At 34.8% G+C, this 14,541-nt stretch overlaps 1 protein-coding gene across 2 annotated transcripts in view; it reads right to left on the reverse strand.

The window, feature by feature from the left end:
* EXOC2 (exocyst complex component 2) overlaps nucleotides 1-14,541 on the reverse strand; it is a 130,350-nt gene that overhangs the window by 37,362 nt on the left and 78,447 nt on the right. For both annotated transcript variants that reach the window (XM_042806646.1, XM_042806647.1), the window contains exons 16-22: nucleotides 14,306-14,427; nucleotides 10,704-10,765; nucleotides 7,823-7,903; nucleotides 6,813-6,872; nucleotides 5,894-5,955; nucleotides 4,961-5,027; nucleotides 2,843-2,959 (exon numbers count right to left, since the gene is read on the reverse strand). In XM_042806646.1, coding sequence (XP_042662580.1) covers nucleotides 2,843-2,959; nucleotides 4,961-5,027; nucleotides 5,894-5,955; nucleotides 6,813-6,872; nucleotides 7,823-7,903; nucleotides 10,704-10,765; nucleotides 14,306-14,427 — 571 coding nt within the window. The remainder of the gene's footprint in view (nucleotides 1-2,842; nucleotides 2,960-4,960; nucleotides 5,028-5,893; nucleotides 5,956-6,812; nucleotides 6,873-7,822; nucleotides 7,904-10,703; nucleotides 10,766-14,305; nucleotides 14,428-14,541) is intronic.

Genomic DNA, 14,541 nt, shown 5'->3' on the forward strand with positions numbered 1-14,541 from the left:
AACAAAACAAAAAAAAAAAAGGAAGAGAAAGAACATAATAAATAGTCATTAACTACAAGAATTAAATCACATACCCCAAAAATTTACCTCATATCTTCTTTAATTTTCAGTGAAGAGTAGCAATTACTTACACATTTCAGTTCGTAATTACATATTTAAAAAACTAGGAACTTCCACATTATCTACCCATCCTACCCAGTACAACTTTTTTGTCTGACTGTGCTCAAGAGCAGACATTTTTGGGAAAAGTCCAAGGAATGCCAAAGCAGGCAGATTACTCCGTAATTGTCTGGTGGCATGATTTTTTTTTCCTGTATGTCAGGAGGTCTTGATCTTGCACCAAGTAAACTACTGAATTTTGTTAATGCTTTAAAATATGCCCATAATAATTTCCATCCTGAAACATGAAGATTTTCAGACAACACTTAAGTTCTACCAATTGTAATATAACATTTTCTCACTATCTGCTCTATATTTGAAAAGTAAGTAATATATTTAGGAGTCTCTGCTTTCTGAAACATATGAACTTCTCCACTCTACGTCAAGGCTTCTCTGTACAACAGCTGCATAAGCTGCAGCTCATCAACATCTGCAGAATTTTTCTCTTTAACAGGTCTCTATGCAATTTTTAGTAATTCACACAACTTAGCCACACTGAAAGCTGCACAGTTATATGCATAGTTTGTTCACTGTATTTGAACAACTTGAAATTTTATACAGGACTTTTTATTAAACATAGGTATTATGTAATTATTGCTTCTAAAACAATTCTGAACACAATGTTTATTGTAAAATGGTAAAGTAGAAAGTCAGTATCTTAGGATGGCAGTGGATGCTAAATACAAATAAAATATGCTGAAAATATCATCTGACTTAAATGTATTTATGGTTAGAAGTAAGAGCTTAAGCAATAGCAAAGTAAAGCTTTTAAAGCAGTCCTCATTTTTTCTCAACCATTAGGGAAAAAGCGCATATATATATATACATATGAATATATATGAACATATGAATAGCAATTTCCAGAAGCAAAGGGGTTTAAAAGTGAGGAAGAAGGCAGGTCTCTAGATCAAGCTGGGAATTCAGAAGAAAGAAAAAAAAGAACACCACCGACTCCTTATCATTCCTTTCTAAAGATTTCATGCTGTAAACTGCAGAATAAGGGATGAAGCTTATTCACTGCAGGGATGTCTCTAAACTGTGTTCTCCTCTGGCATGCATATATTTTCAAGTGAAGAGAAAAGGAAACTGCAGTATTTGCGTTGGGAAGAGACAGACAGATAAGCCTTCAGGAATGAGATTGTAAGTGCAAGGGAACACAGATATTACTGAGGTCAAGCTTGCTGCCAGATTCATGAAAGCTGGGATTGTGAAGTTGGTGCCCTGAAACAAGAGACACCACTATGTTCCCGCTTTTCTATCTGATGAATCTCCTTTAATTTATCACAAGAGGATCTATTTCCCCAAGATGGGATTTTCATGAGGCACTGAGAATTGTTCCCAGGAGAAGATCCAGGCTATTTTCTTCTTTCCCTTCTACCTGACAACCTGTTAGCACTCCAGACTTGAAAAAAAAATAACATACTCAAAAATGTACAGAAATCTCAATGTTTTTCCCCTTCACAGGTTCACAGAAATGTAAACCTGGAATCTGTTTCAAGACATTTTTCACTTCAATTTCTTATGAAATTTCTCCCTCTAAACCTCCGAAAGATTCTAGCCTCTCAAAATTAATGAAGGATTCAGAAATTGCCCTCTTAAGATGACTGTCTAATTATCTAAATCCTCCCAGATAGCATTACTGATTGATGTGTCCCATATATGCAGTACTGCACGAGTCAGTGCTTTCAAAGGGTTAACACAGATTTGAAATTAATCTGCAACTTCAACATTTGAATTTCGTCATTTACAAACCTATCAGACATTTAATGGCAATACTTTGATGTGGCCATACAAGACAGAGCACTGAATACATATATAACAGATGTCTTATTTGTTTTTATAGACAGCACTAACCATACCTATCTCAACTCTCAGTTGTCTCGGTAGCAAACAACAGCAATATCCAGAGTAATTTTGTATACTGTACTATCCACAGAAATCATATGAACCCTATTTAAATGCTATTCAAAATTACTTCAGCCACAGAAATTCAAACAATGTTCAGACAGAATGGGACTAAGGATGTACTACATAGTAGAAGCATCAGTTCGAGTGAAATATTGTACGCTGTACTGGAAAAGATAACATTTTACTTCCAACCAACAAATGTTTCTGGAAATAACTAGCTTTATGGTCCTAAGGATTAAGTCACAACATTTCTCATAAAAAATGATTAATCTTTACAAAAAGGCAGGAAAATGAGACAGCTACTGCCGCCCACTTTGACATTTTCGTTCTTTGAAAAAAAAAAAAAACCAAACCCAAAACACAACAAAAAAACTTGAACTAGTTTATGAACAACAGCTATCAGTAGTGCAGATTTCCAGATGAAATAATTTATCAAGTATATTTCTAAGATAACAATCTTTTATTCTGTGCATTAAGAAAACACAGTGACATTAAACAACTTTACTAAGAAATCTGATAAGCCTTGCCATTGAACACAAAAGTCCTGAATAAGAGATCACATTTTCTATACCAACTATTTAAGCCTTATAGGAACATACAACCATATAATTGTTGTTGTGTCCAACAGATGCTTGGAGTCCCACTCATTTGTAGAAGCTTCACCCAAGAGACCTTCTGGCCATCTGAACACCTGTACTTAATTTCCACGGAAAGTAAAACAAATAAAAACTGTTTTCTTCAAGCAATGATACTTCATTCCAGTGCTTTCACTTACTTGAGTTATTTTTTCAACACCCTGAAAGCCATGTTTCTCAAAATGTTCAGCTATATTTAGGAAGGTATGACGTTCCAGATAACGGCAGTTACTGAGTGCAATTAAAAGCCTCTGTTCCTAAAAATTTGTTTTAAGAGAAGAAAGAGTATATGAGTTAGAAAAATGAAATATCAGCATGACCAATATTGTAAATATATAGTATTTTATTGATTCTCTGTATGATAAAAATGCTGATAAATAAAGAGTTTACAAATATTTTTGTGAATAAAACATCAAGAACTGAGTGAATATCAGGTATGATGATTGAACATATACTTTTTCTTATAGGATCTGGAGCATTCACTGGAATAGCTGTGACTAATACAGAACTGTGGTTAAGACTTCTTTACAAAAATTAGGTTTGGACAGCTTTCCAGGAAGCTGTTTCTGGCTTTTACTTTGCTTCAAGAAATATGCTAAGAATTATGACCATCATAAAATTAACTGAAGATCATCTTCACTTTCACATGAAGCTGGCTAAAACAAGAGAAACAAAACAGGTACTGAACAAATGCACTCACTCATTCTAAAATACTACAAGGTTCATAAGTACATAACATAATTTCAGCAGTTAATTTGAAAAAAATTCTAAGTGAATATAACGAATCTCTGTTCTTCAATGATTTTTTTAATTACAAAGGTCAAATGCATTCTGGAGTTGAGATACCAGAATTGCCTTTCCCTGACCTTGGTGCAATCATGTGTATTTTCCAGAGACAAAGCAGCAAGACAGAACTACTATTTAAATAGATTTGGTCTTCCCTCTTCCCCTCTCCTCCTAATGGGAAAACGTTTTTCTACCTCAAATGGAAGTTCAAAATCATCAGCAGCAAATATTTTGAAGATAAAATTATTTGGCAATGAAGTCATCATAATAGTGCAGATCTGATTAAAAGTAGTGGTGGCTTTCAGACCCAGAACTCCTGACAGTTTTGTATTCCAGTAATATGGAGATGTGCCGTTGTTTAAATTATAATCATTTGGTATATAAACTATTAAAAAAATAGAATTTTAAAAATACAGTGACAAATCTTGCTCTGGTCACTCACTTTCTCTGTTCTTATTAGTCAGGAAATAAAAGATAAAGTGTTCTGTGATTTACAGAAAAAAAATAGTAGGATACCATAGAAACCAAACATTGTACAAAATTGTTGATTTCTTCTTTTTTATTTAAACTTTCATACCTATGACACATGGGAGGAAGTCACAGCCACAAAAAGTTACTCCGTCAACAATTAAAATCTACGTGTTGCAAGAATAAAATGCGATAAAGAACTAATTATTACAGTCTGCAATTCAGACACTTGACCTGATTTGGCAATCTGCGATTCTTTATTGTAGCTGGAATGCTTATTGGTCTTGTAAATGAGGCAAAGCTGAGCTTCTGACAACATTTAAAACTTGTACTATGGAATTTTAACTTCACAGGAGATTCTCACTAGGTTTCTCTCAGGGAATGACTACATATTTTTTTTTTTTTTTAACAGCCACCAGACTAGAAGGAAGTACATTAACCAAAGTCAAAAGATCCAGAACATTAAACATTTTTCCAATTTCCTAAAATACAAAACCAAATCCAAACAAGCCAAAGAAATAATCAATACTTACTCTCAGTAAAATATTTTTTTTTGGGAAAAACTACATTACTGAATATCTGTATCTTCATGGGTTTTAAAAAGTAACTAATAATCAAACCAGTTCTTATAATTTAGAACAAGGTGATAGATCAAAAGTTAAGTCCTCAGCTGTCTTAACACCAGTGCTATTTTCAGGATGCCATTTTAGTTTGTGAGGAGGACCAGGTTTCAAAAAAATGTGTTTATTAGTTACCTTAAGGTGGTATACTAAGATATCATAAACAAACAGTGCTTTTAAAGAGCTTTATATTCAAGCCTTATAACCTTGTATTTTCTTACGCTTATATACATGTGTCTAGGAAATGCCTCTAGAATACAGAATTGCTCTCTAAAAGAGAAAAACAAAAAACTGAAACACTTAATAAAAACCAGGACCACATTACTGTTACTTTGAGAAGTATTAAGTTTCACATCAGCTTTTACAAATAGAAGCCAAACTTACTGAAGAAAGACTTGAATCTTCATGAATGCTTCCAAACAAATCTGGAGATGAAACATCAACTGAAAGACTAGGAATATTGTTTAAAAAGTGAGTAGTATAGTCCTTTTGACTATCTGATACATGGTGGATTCAAATGAGCAGTTGGAACAGAAGACCGGAATGTTGTTTCAAGCCCCCTCGCACCAGATAATAAAGCAGCCCACATAGATCAGTTTATCTAAGATGTTCACAAAGCCTGTGGGAGCTTTTTTGGACAGACAGTACTATTCTAGCTACAGACCTTTCCTTCTTAAAGTATTTAAATTTTCTGCAATTTCTCTGGTTTGCCATAGATTCCATTTTGTTTTCACACTGATCCAACCTACAGAGTAATGCAAATAGCAAAAACAAGTGGCATTAGGAACACAGTTAATTTGTGTTTTTTTAACGTATATTGAAAGTACCAGTATTTGCCAAGTCTCTGGCTTTTCACATAGAAATGATTGGTAGTCTTAGAAACTCAAGCTACTCTGACTTGTTTTTTGTCTCTAAAGTAAGTGGCTCATGAGCAATTATCAAACAAACTTTCAAGAATTTAGCAAAAATACCAATAGAACCAGTGAAAATAAAAGGGAAGAAAAGAAAGGCAGGGTTTGCTTCTCCATGACTAGACATTACTTAGTGACAAAGACAACTCATTTCATGTAAGGTCATGTAAAAAATAATATACCTACTTCTACAGCACAAAACTCGTGTCGTTGAATAAAATGTTACAAGTCAGTCAATTGTTTGGCATAAATAGTATCTGCTCTTATTTCAAAGCATTACTAACCAGAGGCAAAAGTATTCACAATATGAAATACCAGAGGGGATAAAACCACACCATCACTGAAATTTGTGACTTGCACACACAATTTCAGAATACTACACCTAGGCCCTATTTATTTTACTTACTGTGCTGTGTCTATGTCACCATCAGGTTTGGTGCTCAGTTGTTCCAAGCAGTCTATAAAGACCTAGGAAACAATAAAGCAAGATACACCTTTTTCTGCCAGAAGTTTTTTTAAAAAAAAAAAAATCTTAACATTCACTTTTACTAGTCTACGGAAGCAGAACAATCATCATCACCTTTCTTTGTCTTAAACCTTGCATAAATACAGTAACATGTGTATTTTCAATTTTATATGCATCACAGTTTACTTGTAGCAGAATACAGGTTTTAATTCTGCTAAATGATTTTCATCATGCATGTCTAAGATTATGCAGTGATAATCTGCTGATTTGCAAAGAGGGCATTGTTAATAGTTTTCAAGTGTTCAGTCTGAACAGTTGATCCCAAGCAAACATTGCAGAAGCATCACTAAAATCCATGTTTTGTTTTGGCTCATGATTTCTTCTTTGAGAAGACTATAAAAATGGTTCAAAAGCCTAAAGTATGATATTATCTAATTTCAAATATATTTTTTAAAAAAAATCAGATTTTGTTAAAAAGAATATTGGTTTCTGACACAAAAATTAAAAGCGAGATCTTCAGCTGATGAAAATCAGCATTTCTCCTTTTACTGCAGTGTATCGATGCTAGATGACATCAGCTCAGCAAGCATGTTTCAATCGTCAGTAAAATCTCAAACAGTCACAATCAGTAAAATATCTGAATATGTCGCTTACCCTCTGAGGATTTGATACCATCGGATTCAGCCAGTAAGCTCTACATACTTTTACAGTCAAACATTTCTCAGTATCCCAGAGTGTATCAGAGGAATAGCACAGTCATCAACTCAAGCTACCTTTTGGGAGGTGGACAGGGTACAAAGCACACATTTTTGTTGATCACTTGTGTTCAAAATTTCATACTTAAAAGTGCTCAAGTCACCTGCATGATCCCAATGCTTAGCTGGCACACATCCTCCTGTGTTTTCTGCTGCTGGAAAACCTGAAGATGCAAGCATATTATATCAGCAGAACAGCTTCATGTGGCCTTATTCTCAAGGAACGTCTGAGTAACCTGTCCCTAAAGAGATGACACAGTTATAGGAATGCCTGCTGGGACAGTGTTTCCTCATGGATCAATTTAAATTTTTCCCCACCCTAAAAATGAGGAGAGAGAATACAACTCCCAGTAAACAGTCTGACAAGCATGAGGAGATAACAGAGTGAAAGAAGCCCTAGTACATGTGATATGTATCATTGCTGGCTAACAGAATTGCAGCAAACGCTCCCAGGACATTCAAAGATCTTTGCACCCTAAGAAGGAGGATTCACCATGAACTGCAGATTGTTCTGTATTATGTTAATTAAGAAACCAAACAAGCTAGCTATAAAAATTAAAATAAGGGAGGGGAGAGAAAAAAAAATGCTCATATGGAAGGGCCTAAGGGACTTTGGAAAAAGTGTTAAACTTCCTTCGATCACTGAAACCTGAAGGAAAACATCAGTATCACAATCAATCAGGGCCTCAAGGTACTAAGGGGATGCGGACAATCAGGACTCCTGATTTAGAATAAAGTTTACACACATAAAAAGCGGAATTCAAGTTCTGAATGAAAAGTAACTCCTAGAATGTCTATCCCTTTTTTCTTTTTTTTTTAAAACATAAATAAAGTCACATCTACTGCTATCTGAAAATCACACTAGCAGCATTTTTCAACAGAACAGCCTTAAAGATTTAAATATAGGTCCAATATTCCCCCCCCCCCAGTTATCCCTATCAAAGGAAACAATCAGAATTCTGAAACCTAGCAGGCAGTGAAAAGGGTGTATATGGAAAAAATATAAACAAAGAGAAAAGTTATTCCCCTCTATCATTCTCTGAAAGCTCTTGTTCTGAAATCCAATAGTAATTTACATAAAAATAACAAAAATAAAATCAAAATTAAAACTTACACTGGCCTCTCCAGGTTTACAGTCCAGCACAGTTTTAAGAGATTGCAAGGAATGGATAATGCACTGTTCAAACTGGTATGGCTGAAAAGCAAATTAAGCAAATTACTTGTTAGTTTTAGATAAGCACGCCAAATGTATATAAAAACTTCCATGCCATATGGTAATCTCTTTATTTCCAAATTATTTGGGATAAGGAAGAAAAAAAAATTAAAAAAATAATAATAAAAAAAAAAAAAAAATCACAATTCATGTATTACCAGAGGACCCTTTTGTAGCGATATACTTTTGTACTTAAGTTGTCTACAGAATTATTACCTTAGACTAGTGTACATTTTTTTTTTTATCTGAGAGACTTGTACACCAAACAGACTCCTCTAGGAGTCATGAATGATTTTTCTAGCTTGTTTGTGGTAGCATATATTGACAATTACATTATAGATGCCTCTGACACCCTTCCTCCTCCCCACCTTGATCTAAGTTGGGATAGAATTTCACCTAGGATATCAGATATTTCTGCATTTTATTTCAGCAAAAGGTTTTTAAGAAAAACAGTTTGAAATTGTTTTCACATTAAGGGAAAAAACCTACTGGTTTGGGGGGCTTTTTTTATCTTCAGGTTTCCAAACATGAAGCACAAATGTCTTCATGGGTGCATCGATTTTACTCTGAAAGTGCAAGCGAGTTCACAGCAGAGTCATTAGTCAGTTTTTCCTTGTCTTTCTCTCTTCCCTGTTAAGTCACACCTTTTTTTTTTTTTTTTTTCATGAGGCTGCCTGCTGGTATTAGGCAGGAAGCTGTTGTACAGAGCAACGTGAAGCAGAGAGATGTTACTGCTCTAGAAAAGAGGGACATCATCCTGTTGGATTTGGGTCAAAGAGGTGGACAAAAAGCACTTCTAGGCCATGTAAACCTGCTTTTCATCCAGTAGATAGTTTATGGCATGTCACCAACTTTAGGCTTAGGAGTAACTTTTATTTCTGTAAATGCTGGGGTGGAGGTGGATCATGAAAGTGATGTCTGCATGGCAACCAGAAAATAATGAAAAAAGCCACTATGACAATCTGTATTTATTATTTTGAGGCCTGCTTAAAAGAAAAAGCACAGCAGTAAAGTGCTGTTCTTGTTTTTTGTTTCTACATAACACCTCAGGAGATGAAAGCTGTTCAGATGTTATTCTTTGGATATTATGAAACTGAGGAAAGTGGGTTTTGTGTCTTACTGTATTTTTTTTTAGTTGCAATATAAATGCTAAAGGGGTTATCAACCAGTATTTCCTACAAACTTAAAATACAGTTTCTATTTTAAGCCTAAAATGTCCCCAAAGAGATTGCCTGGCCCTTGTTTATACTGGTTAATTTTTGTTATAATATTACCACAATGAACTTTAGTAGTTTAGTAACCCTGCTATGACAAAACATAGTCAACTGCCACCATTAAAATTTGTCATGTCTCAAACATGACCTCAAAAGGTACCAAGGGAAGTGCTGTACACAAGGAATTAATGGGTGATTTCTAAACATAAAAAAAGACTTAAGTAGTTTTTAAAACAAAGATGGGTTAGGATACAGCAAAAGCTTAAAGAAACAAAGCTTTTGTGGAAGATCTTTCCTCCTCCTTCCATTTTACAGATGAATAGAGTGAAAACCAGAAAAGTTAAGGGACTTGCCCTAGTCAGCGGCAACTGAAACGAAGACCAGAAGCTGTAAATCTGGTTATAATACTGAAGTTGCAGAACAACACTCCTTCCTACAATGTGTATATTGTGATTGCTTAGTGCCCTCCTACTCAACTTCAAACATGTATTTATAGAAGCAAATAAGAAAAACTAAAAAAGTCTGTGGAGCATTCTCTTAGGTAATAAACACAAAGCAACTCTCCCTCCCACAGGCCCTTTCTGCTTTCGCAGATTGTTTTTAAGTCAGACCTACAACATGCTTGCTGTGTTTTAGGCATTACTCATTACTGTTTATTTCCAGAAAGCATCTCACTGATTTATCTGAATTTGGTTTCAAGTCATTTGTTTTTTGTGTGTAGGCAATCTCCTGAATTAGTTGCTTTTCAGTTCAATTTCTCATTATAACATACAAGTGACCTATTTATTTAGCTGCAGACCAATTCCATGGTAGCATGTCTACTAAGTTATGACGCATTTTAATGTGAACTGAACTTCTTGTGACCTCAAAAATAATTTTTACTTCAGTAAACCATCCCTAAAATAAGATGCTTAACAATGAATGCTATTATTGTTTATCTCAGCAAAATCATGATAGAGGTCATCAGTTATCATATTGATACATTTAAATAATTCTACAACTGAGGCAGAAAGCCATGCTATGCATCTTGATGCCCAATTCATACTCATTTTAGTCTCTTGAGACATGGCACAAATCTGCAAAGCTTTTATTTATGCTGGGTTTTTTTGTGTTTTGGTTTGTTTGTTTGTGTTTTTTGTTTGTTTTTTTCTGTGTTTTTTTGTTTTGTTAGGTTGTTTTTTTTGTTTGTTTTATTTTGTTTTTCTGTTTTGCACCTTAAAAAATATTGTTGTCTAGTACTACCATTATCACAAATTACTTCAGACACTGTAGTTTAAGAAGTACAAATAAAAATTTTGGAAAAGCAAGAAAAAAATAGTTTTGTGTTTAGTGATGAGATCTGTCAGAAGTGCTGTAAATAAGCAACCATCTAAACAAAAAAAATCTTGTATTTTTTATCTTCCTACATTTTCAATATTTTAATAAAACTATAGACACCAGTATGTACATATGTAGACACAGTCCAAAATAATTCAATTTTTGGAGAATACAGAAACAAGTTTCATTACACTTGAAAAAAAAAAAAATCCAGCAAAGAAAGTGCCTACAAGACACACAAGTATACCCACCAACGACGTCAAACCTTCATTGTCAACAACCCAGTCTTCCTTTTCAGCTAACCTCTTTATATCTGTAAGATGGAGCAAGAGGGGGAAGGGAGGGAGGAAGAAGATATTAATTTTCATTATTAAAAACTCCTTGAACTTGAAAAGATAAACCACAGACATTGGGACTGCAATGACTAGGCATACAAGCAAATAGCACTAACAGCTTCAAAGCTTTCAGCATTCTCAAATGACTAAGAAAGGAACTTGTACATGGTATGCTGCTGATACACACAGAGAAGCATATCTATGATACATGGCAAGGGTTGCACGAAGCACATCTTTTACTGGAAAGCTTAAAATTAAAGGAATATTGTGAAGGCTATGAGTTTTATTTTCTAAATTTTTAATCACAACATAAAATACTGCATTTAAGTACCCAAGTCTCTAGTCTATTATACTCCAGCTCTCAACTGAATATGAAGGAACAACTGCCTAGCATTTTAGCAAAGACAAAAAGGACAGCATATTTAATCACTATAAAAGATGCACAGAGTCCCCACTCAGGGTCAAGGATCCATGGTGCTAGACTTTCTTCAAAAATACATGAAGGCATATGCAAAAAGCACTCTTTTCCACTACCCAGAAGGTGCCAACTTCTATAGGCTTACTGAAACTAAGAGGAGATGTCAGGATGTGAATCCAAAGCTCATGCACTGTAAACAAGATTCCTCTATGGACATATGCATTCTGCACCATTGGCTTTTTTTGGACTTGACTTGTAAACAGAACAAAGATTAACTGTGTGCAGTTTGTAGGGGCTCTGACACACCGTTTTTCACCCACAAATTGCTCATCAGGACTGCCTGTACATCATGAAACTCCCTTTTAAATAAGCAAGAATTCTGGTGAATTACCATCTCTTCCCAAAACACAAGAGAAGAGGATAACTAATGCATGTTGAAAGGTATCTTCACTATCTTGATGCTTTAATTAACTAAATTAATAAGCTTGGTTATGGTATCATACCCTGCAATTCTACATCTCATAGAAATATAGGCTTAGTGAGGATAAAAAGTACTCAAGGACTGTGCAGAATGATTACTGTGTTCATTTCCCTATTTAGTAAACCTCTTAATTCATCTGATATTTCTGTAAGGCTTTAGATTGTACCTGTCAGCCTTCACATGCTTTTATGGCTACTCAGTTTTTCATTCTGTTCTGAGCTAATACAAATGCAAAAGAAACAAATTTCCTTCTCGTATTTCAGTGCTCACCAAATTCCAGTCAAATACATTGATGTAAACCCCCTGTCTAGTCTGGCATTCACATAATTTGGCTTTCATGACCTTTATGACCAGTGTTCACATATGGAGGGAAAGAACACAGACTGCTTCTCAGGGCCAGCATGAGTATATGGTGATTATCATAAGACAACAAGAAAACCCTGTGCGTGGGAGGACTTGTCCTGTTTAAACAGCTAATAGTAGAGTGCTCAATTAAAAATTTGAACTGATCTGAATGACTTTACCAATTTACAGCACACAACAAAAGGTGAGATTGAACTTTATACCAGCAGTCTACACAGATCAGAGAGAGATTTGAGAGGTGAGATTCAAGTCCAGGAGGAGCCTTTTTGACATATATATTATATAACTAAATCTGAGATCCATTTACATAGCTACATGAGAATATCCATTAACTGTTCTTTTGCTGGTTACCTAAAAACAAGTTTATTCAAGGGCCCAATTAACCTGGTCCTGTCCGGAAAAACTATCTAAACACATTCAACATGTGCAATTTTGCTTTAGCTGACAAAGAATAAAAAAAGGGTCCCATAGGTAAGTCACGCAATGCAACAATATGGAATGAGAGTCATCATACAGGCAGGCATCTTTTCTTCCCCCCTGCTTGATGCTACAACTAATACATAGAACTGCTTCACTGATAGGGAATGGAAGCAGCAGCCAAGAAAGGCTGCTATTATTGGTTAGATGAGAGAGATACATATTATCCAGCCAATGTAACATACCAGCATCTTAAGGGATCTGATCTCCTCCAATTCAAGAAAAAAAAGTATGAATAAAGATGTCTAGACCAAATAGATAATCATTCTCACACAGGCTGGTAAATCTGCTTTTATAATAGTCTAAGGTAGACTACCACAAGATTTTTTTCCTCCATAGAACGTATGTGACCAGCAATCAGGACATAAGAAGCAGAAACTCTAGATCTGAACAACGAACTGGGCTATTATTATGATGCAGCAAGTAGGAAAAACTAGTGAGACACCAGACTTTTTGGCCAAGAGCTTCATTATTAATCATGTATTGGAGCTCTCTGGGCTGCATTGGAGAAGCTAGGTGGATAGATCAGAGATTTGATAATGGTCAGGACATCTGAGGAATCACTCACAACTCCTAGACAGAGGGCAGTCAGTCCAACAAGACATCCTCATGTCACAATTAAAAAAAATAATAAAATTTAAAAAATCTTTCAACTACCATTAAAAAAAAAATCTCAATTGTGCTCTGTGAAGCAAAGCAAAAGAGACTTCCTCATACTTTAAGTGAAATCTGAAATAGTGGTGATACTTTTTGTATAGAGTTTTAAAGATACAAGATAACCTATGTACTTGTATGGCCAACTAGCTTGATACTGATGCAGAAAAATAATGTTAACACTGAAAGGGGATTTAATAAAGGAATTATGAGCCAAGCATACAATTCATATCAACAGTGTATCAAATAAACCTTAGAGGCCTTATGATGTTGTCATCAAAAGTTTAAAAATTTACTTAATACAGCCACCTGCACTTTGAACACTTAAAGCTTGAGTAAAAGACTTAGCTTCATGTCAGCCTATAAAATAATGATGAATCATATGTTAAAGATTAAAAACTGATTAAATTGTAAGATTTAAAAAGCCCTACTTTTTTTTAACATTGAAGGTAATTAGCCTCTTGGAAAAAAACCTGCTAAGTGAATGAGTAGATCAATCTCCCCTGATTTTAAGAGTGACATTTATTTCTGGAAGATTTACTTCATTCACATTTAATTTTCAGAGTTGAATACAAGATGGTAAGATGAATGGACTCTGATGCACATAGAGTCACACTAGATTTAGAGACTGTGTTACTGGCCTTTAACAGTCCAGACATTTATGGCAAAAGCTGTGTACACAGCAGGAAGCCTGGGGATTGTAATGTTAGTAAAAGGCCTTGGAAAACACACAACTAAAATACTTCATAAAGGGCTGTGGATTTTTTTTTTTTTGCTTATTTAATTCTTCACTTTATAGAAGGACTCAAAAAAGAAAAAAAAAATATATTTCGAATATAGGAAAGGTGCATCATGAGATAAATCACTTGCATTGTAAAACTATCTCAACCCAAAGGAAACAGATCTAAACTACTGCATTCATTAGACTAAGGGAAGACAATACTCATAACACATATCAGAAAACTGAAATACTTGAGTAACTCTTGTGAGATATTACAGAACTCAGAGGAATCCACTGCCACTACATTATCTGTAACAAACATGGTTATCTTCCAGAACATGGTTTGGCCTAATCAGAGACAAAAAAACCATGACAGTAAGCAAAGACCCGCAGCCTTCTATTACCTTCAGCTGTGTGTTGTAAGGTCACTCTAATGCAACGTACACGAAGGTCCAAAATAAGATCCTGGATGATCTGAAGCATATCATTGGGTATCTCGAGTGCAGTAAGAGACTCGGAACTAAGCCTAGAAAGCAAATGAAGTTAGACTGAAGTGTAAATCTGCATGGTTTTCTAAGCTTATATATATGTGACTTAACTGAATTTTTAGATGTTTTCTGTGTATACAAATACAGTAGCT

Source organism: Tyto alba, unplaced genomic scaffold (genome assembly GCF_018691265.1).
Source record: "Tyto alba isolate M040663 unplaced genomic scaffold, T.alba_DEE_v4.0 Super-Scaffold_48, whole genome shotgun sequence".
NCBI classification, from domain to species: Eukaryota; Metazoa; Chordata; class Aves; order Strigiformes; family Tytonidae; genus Tyto; species Tyto alba.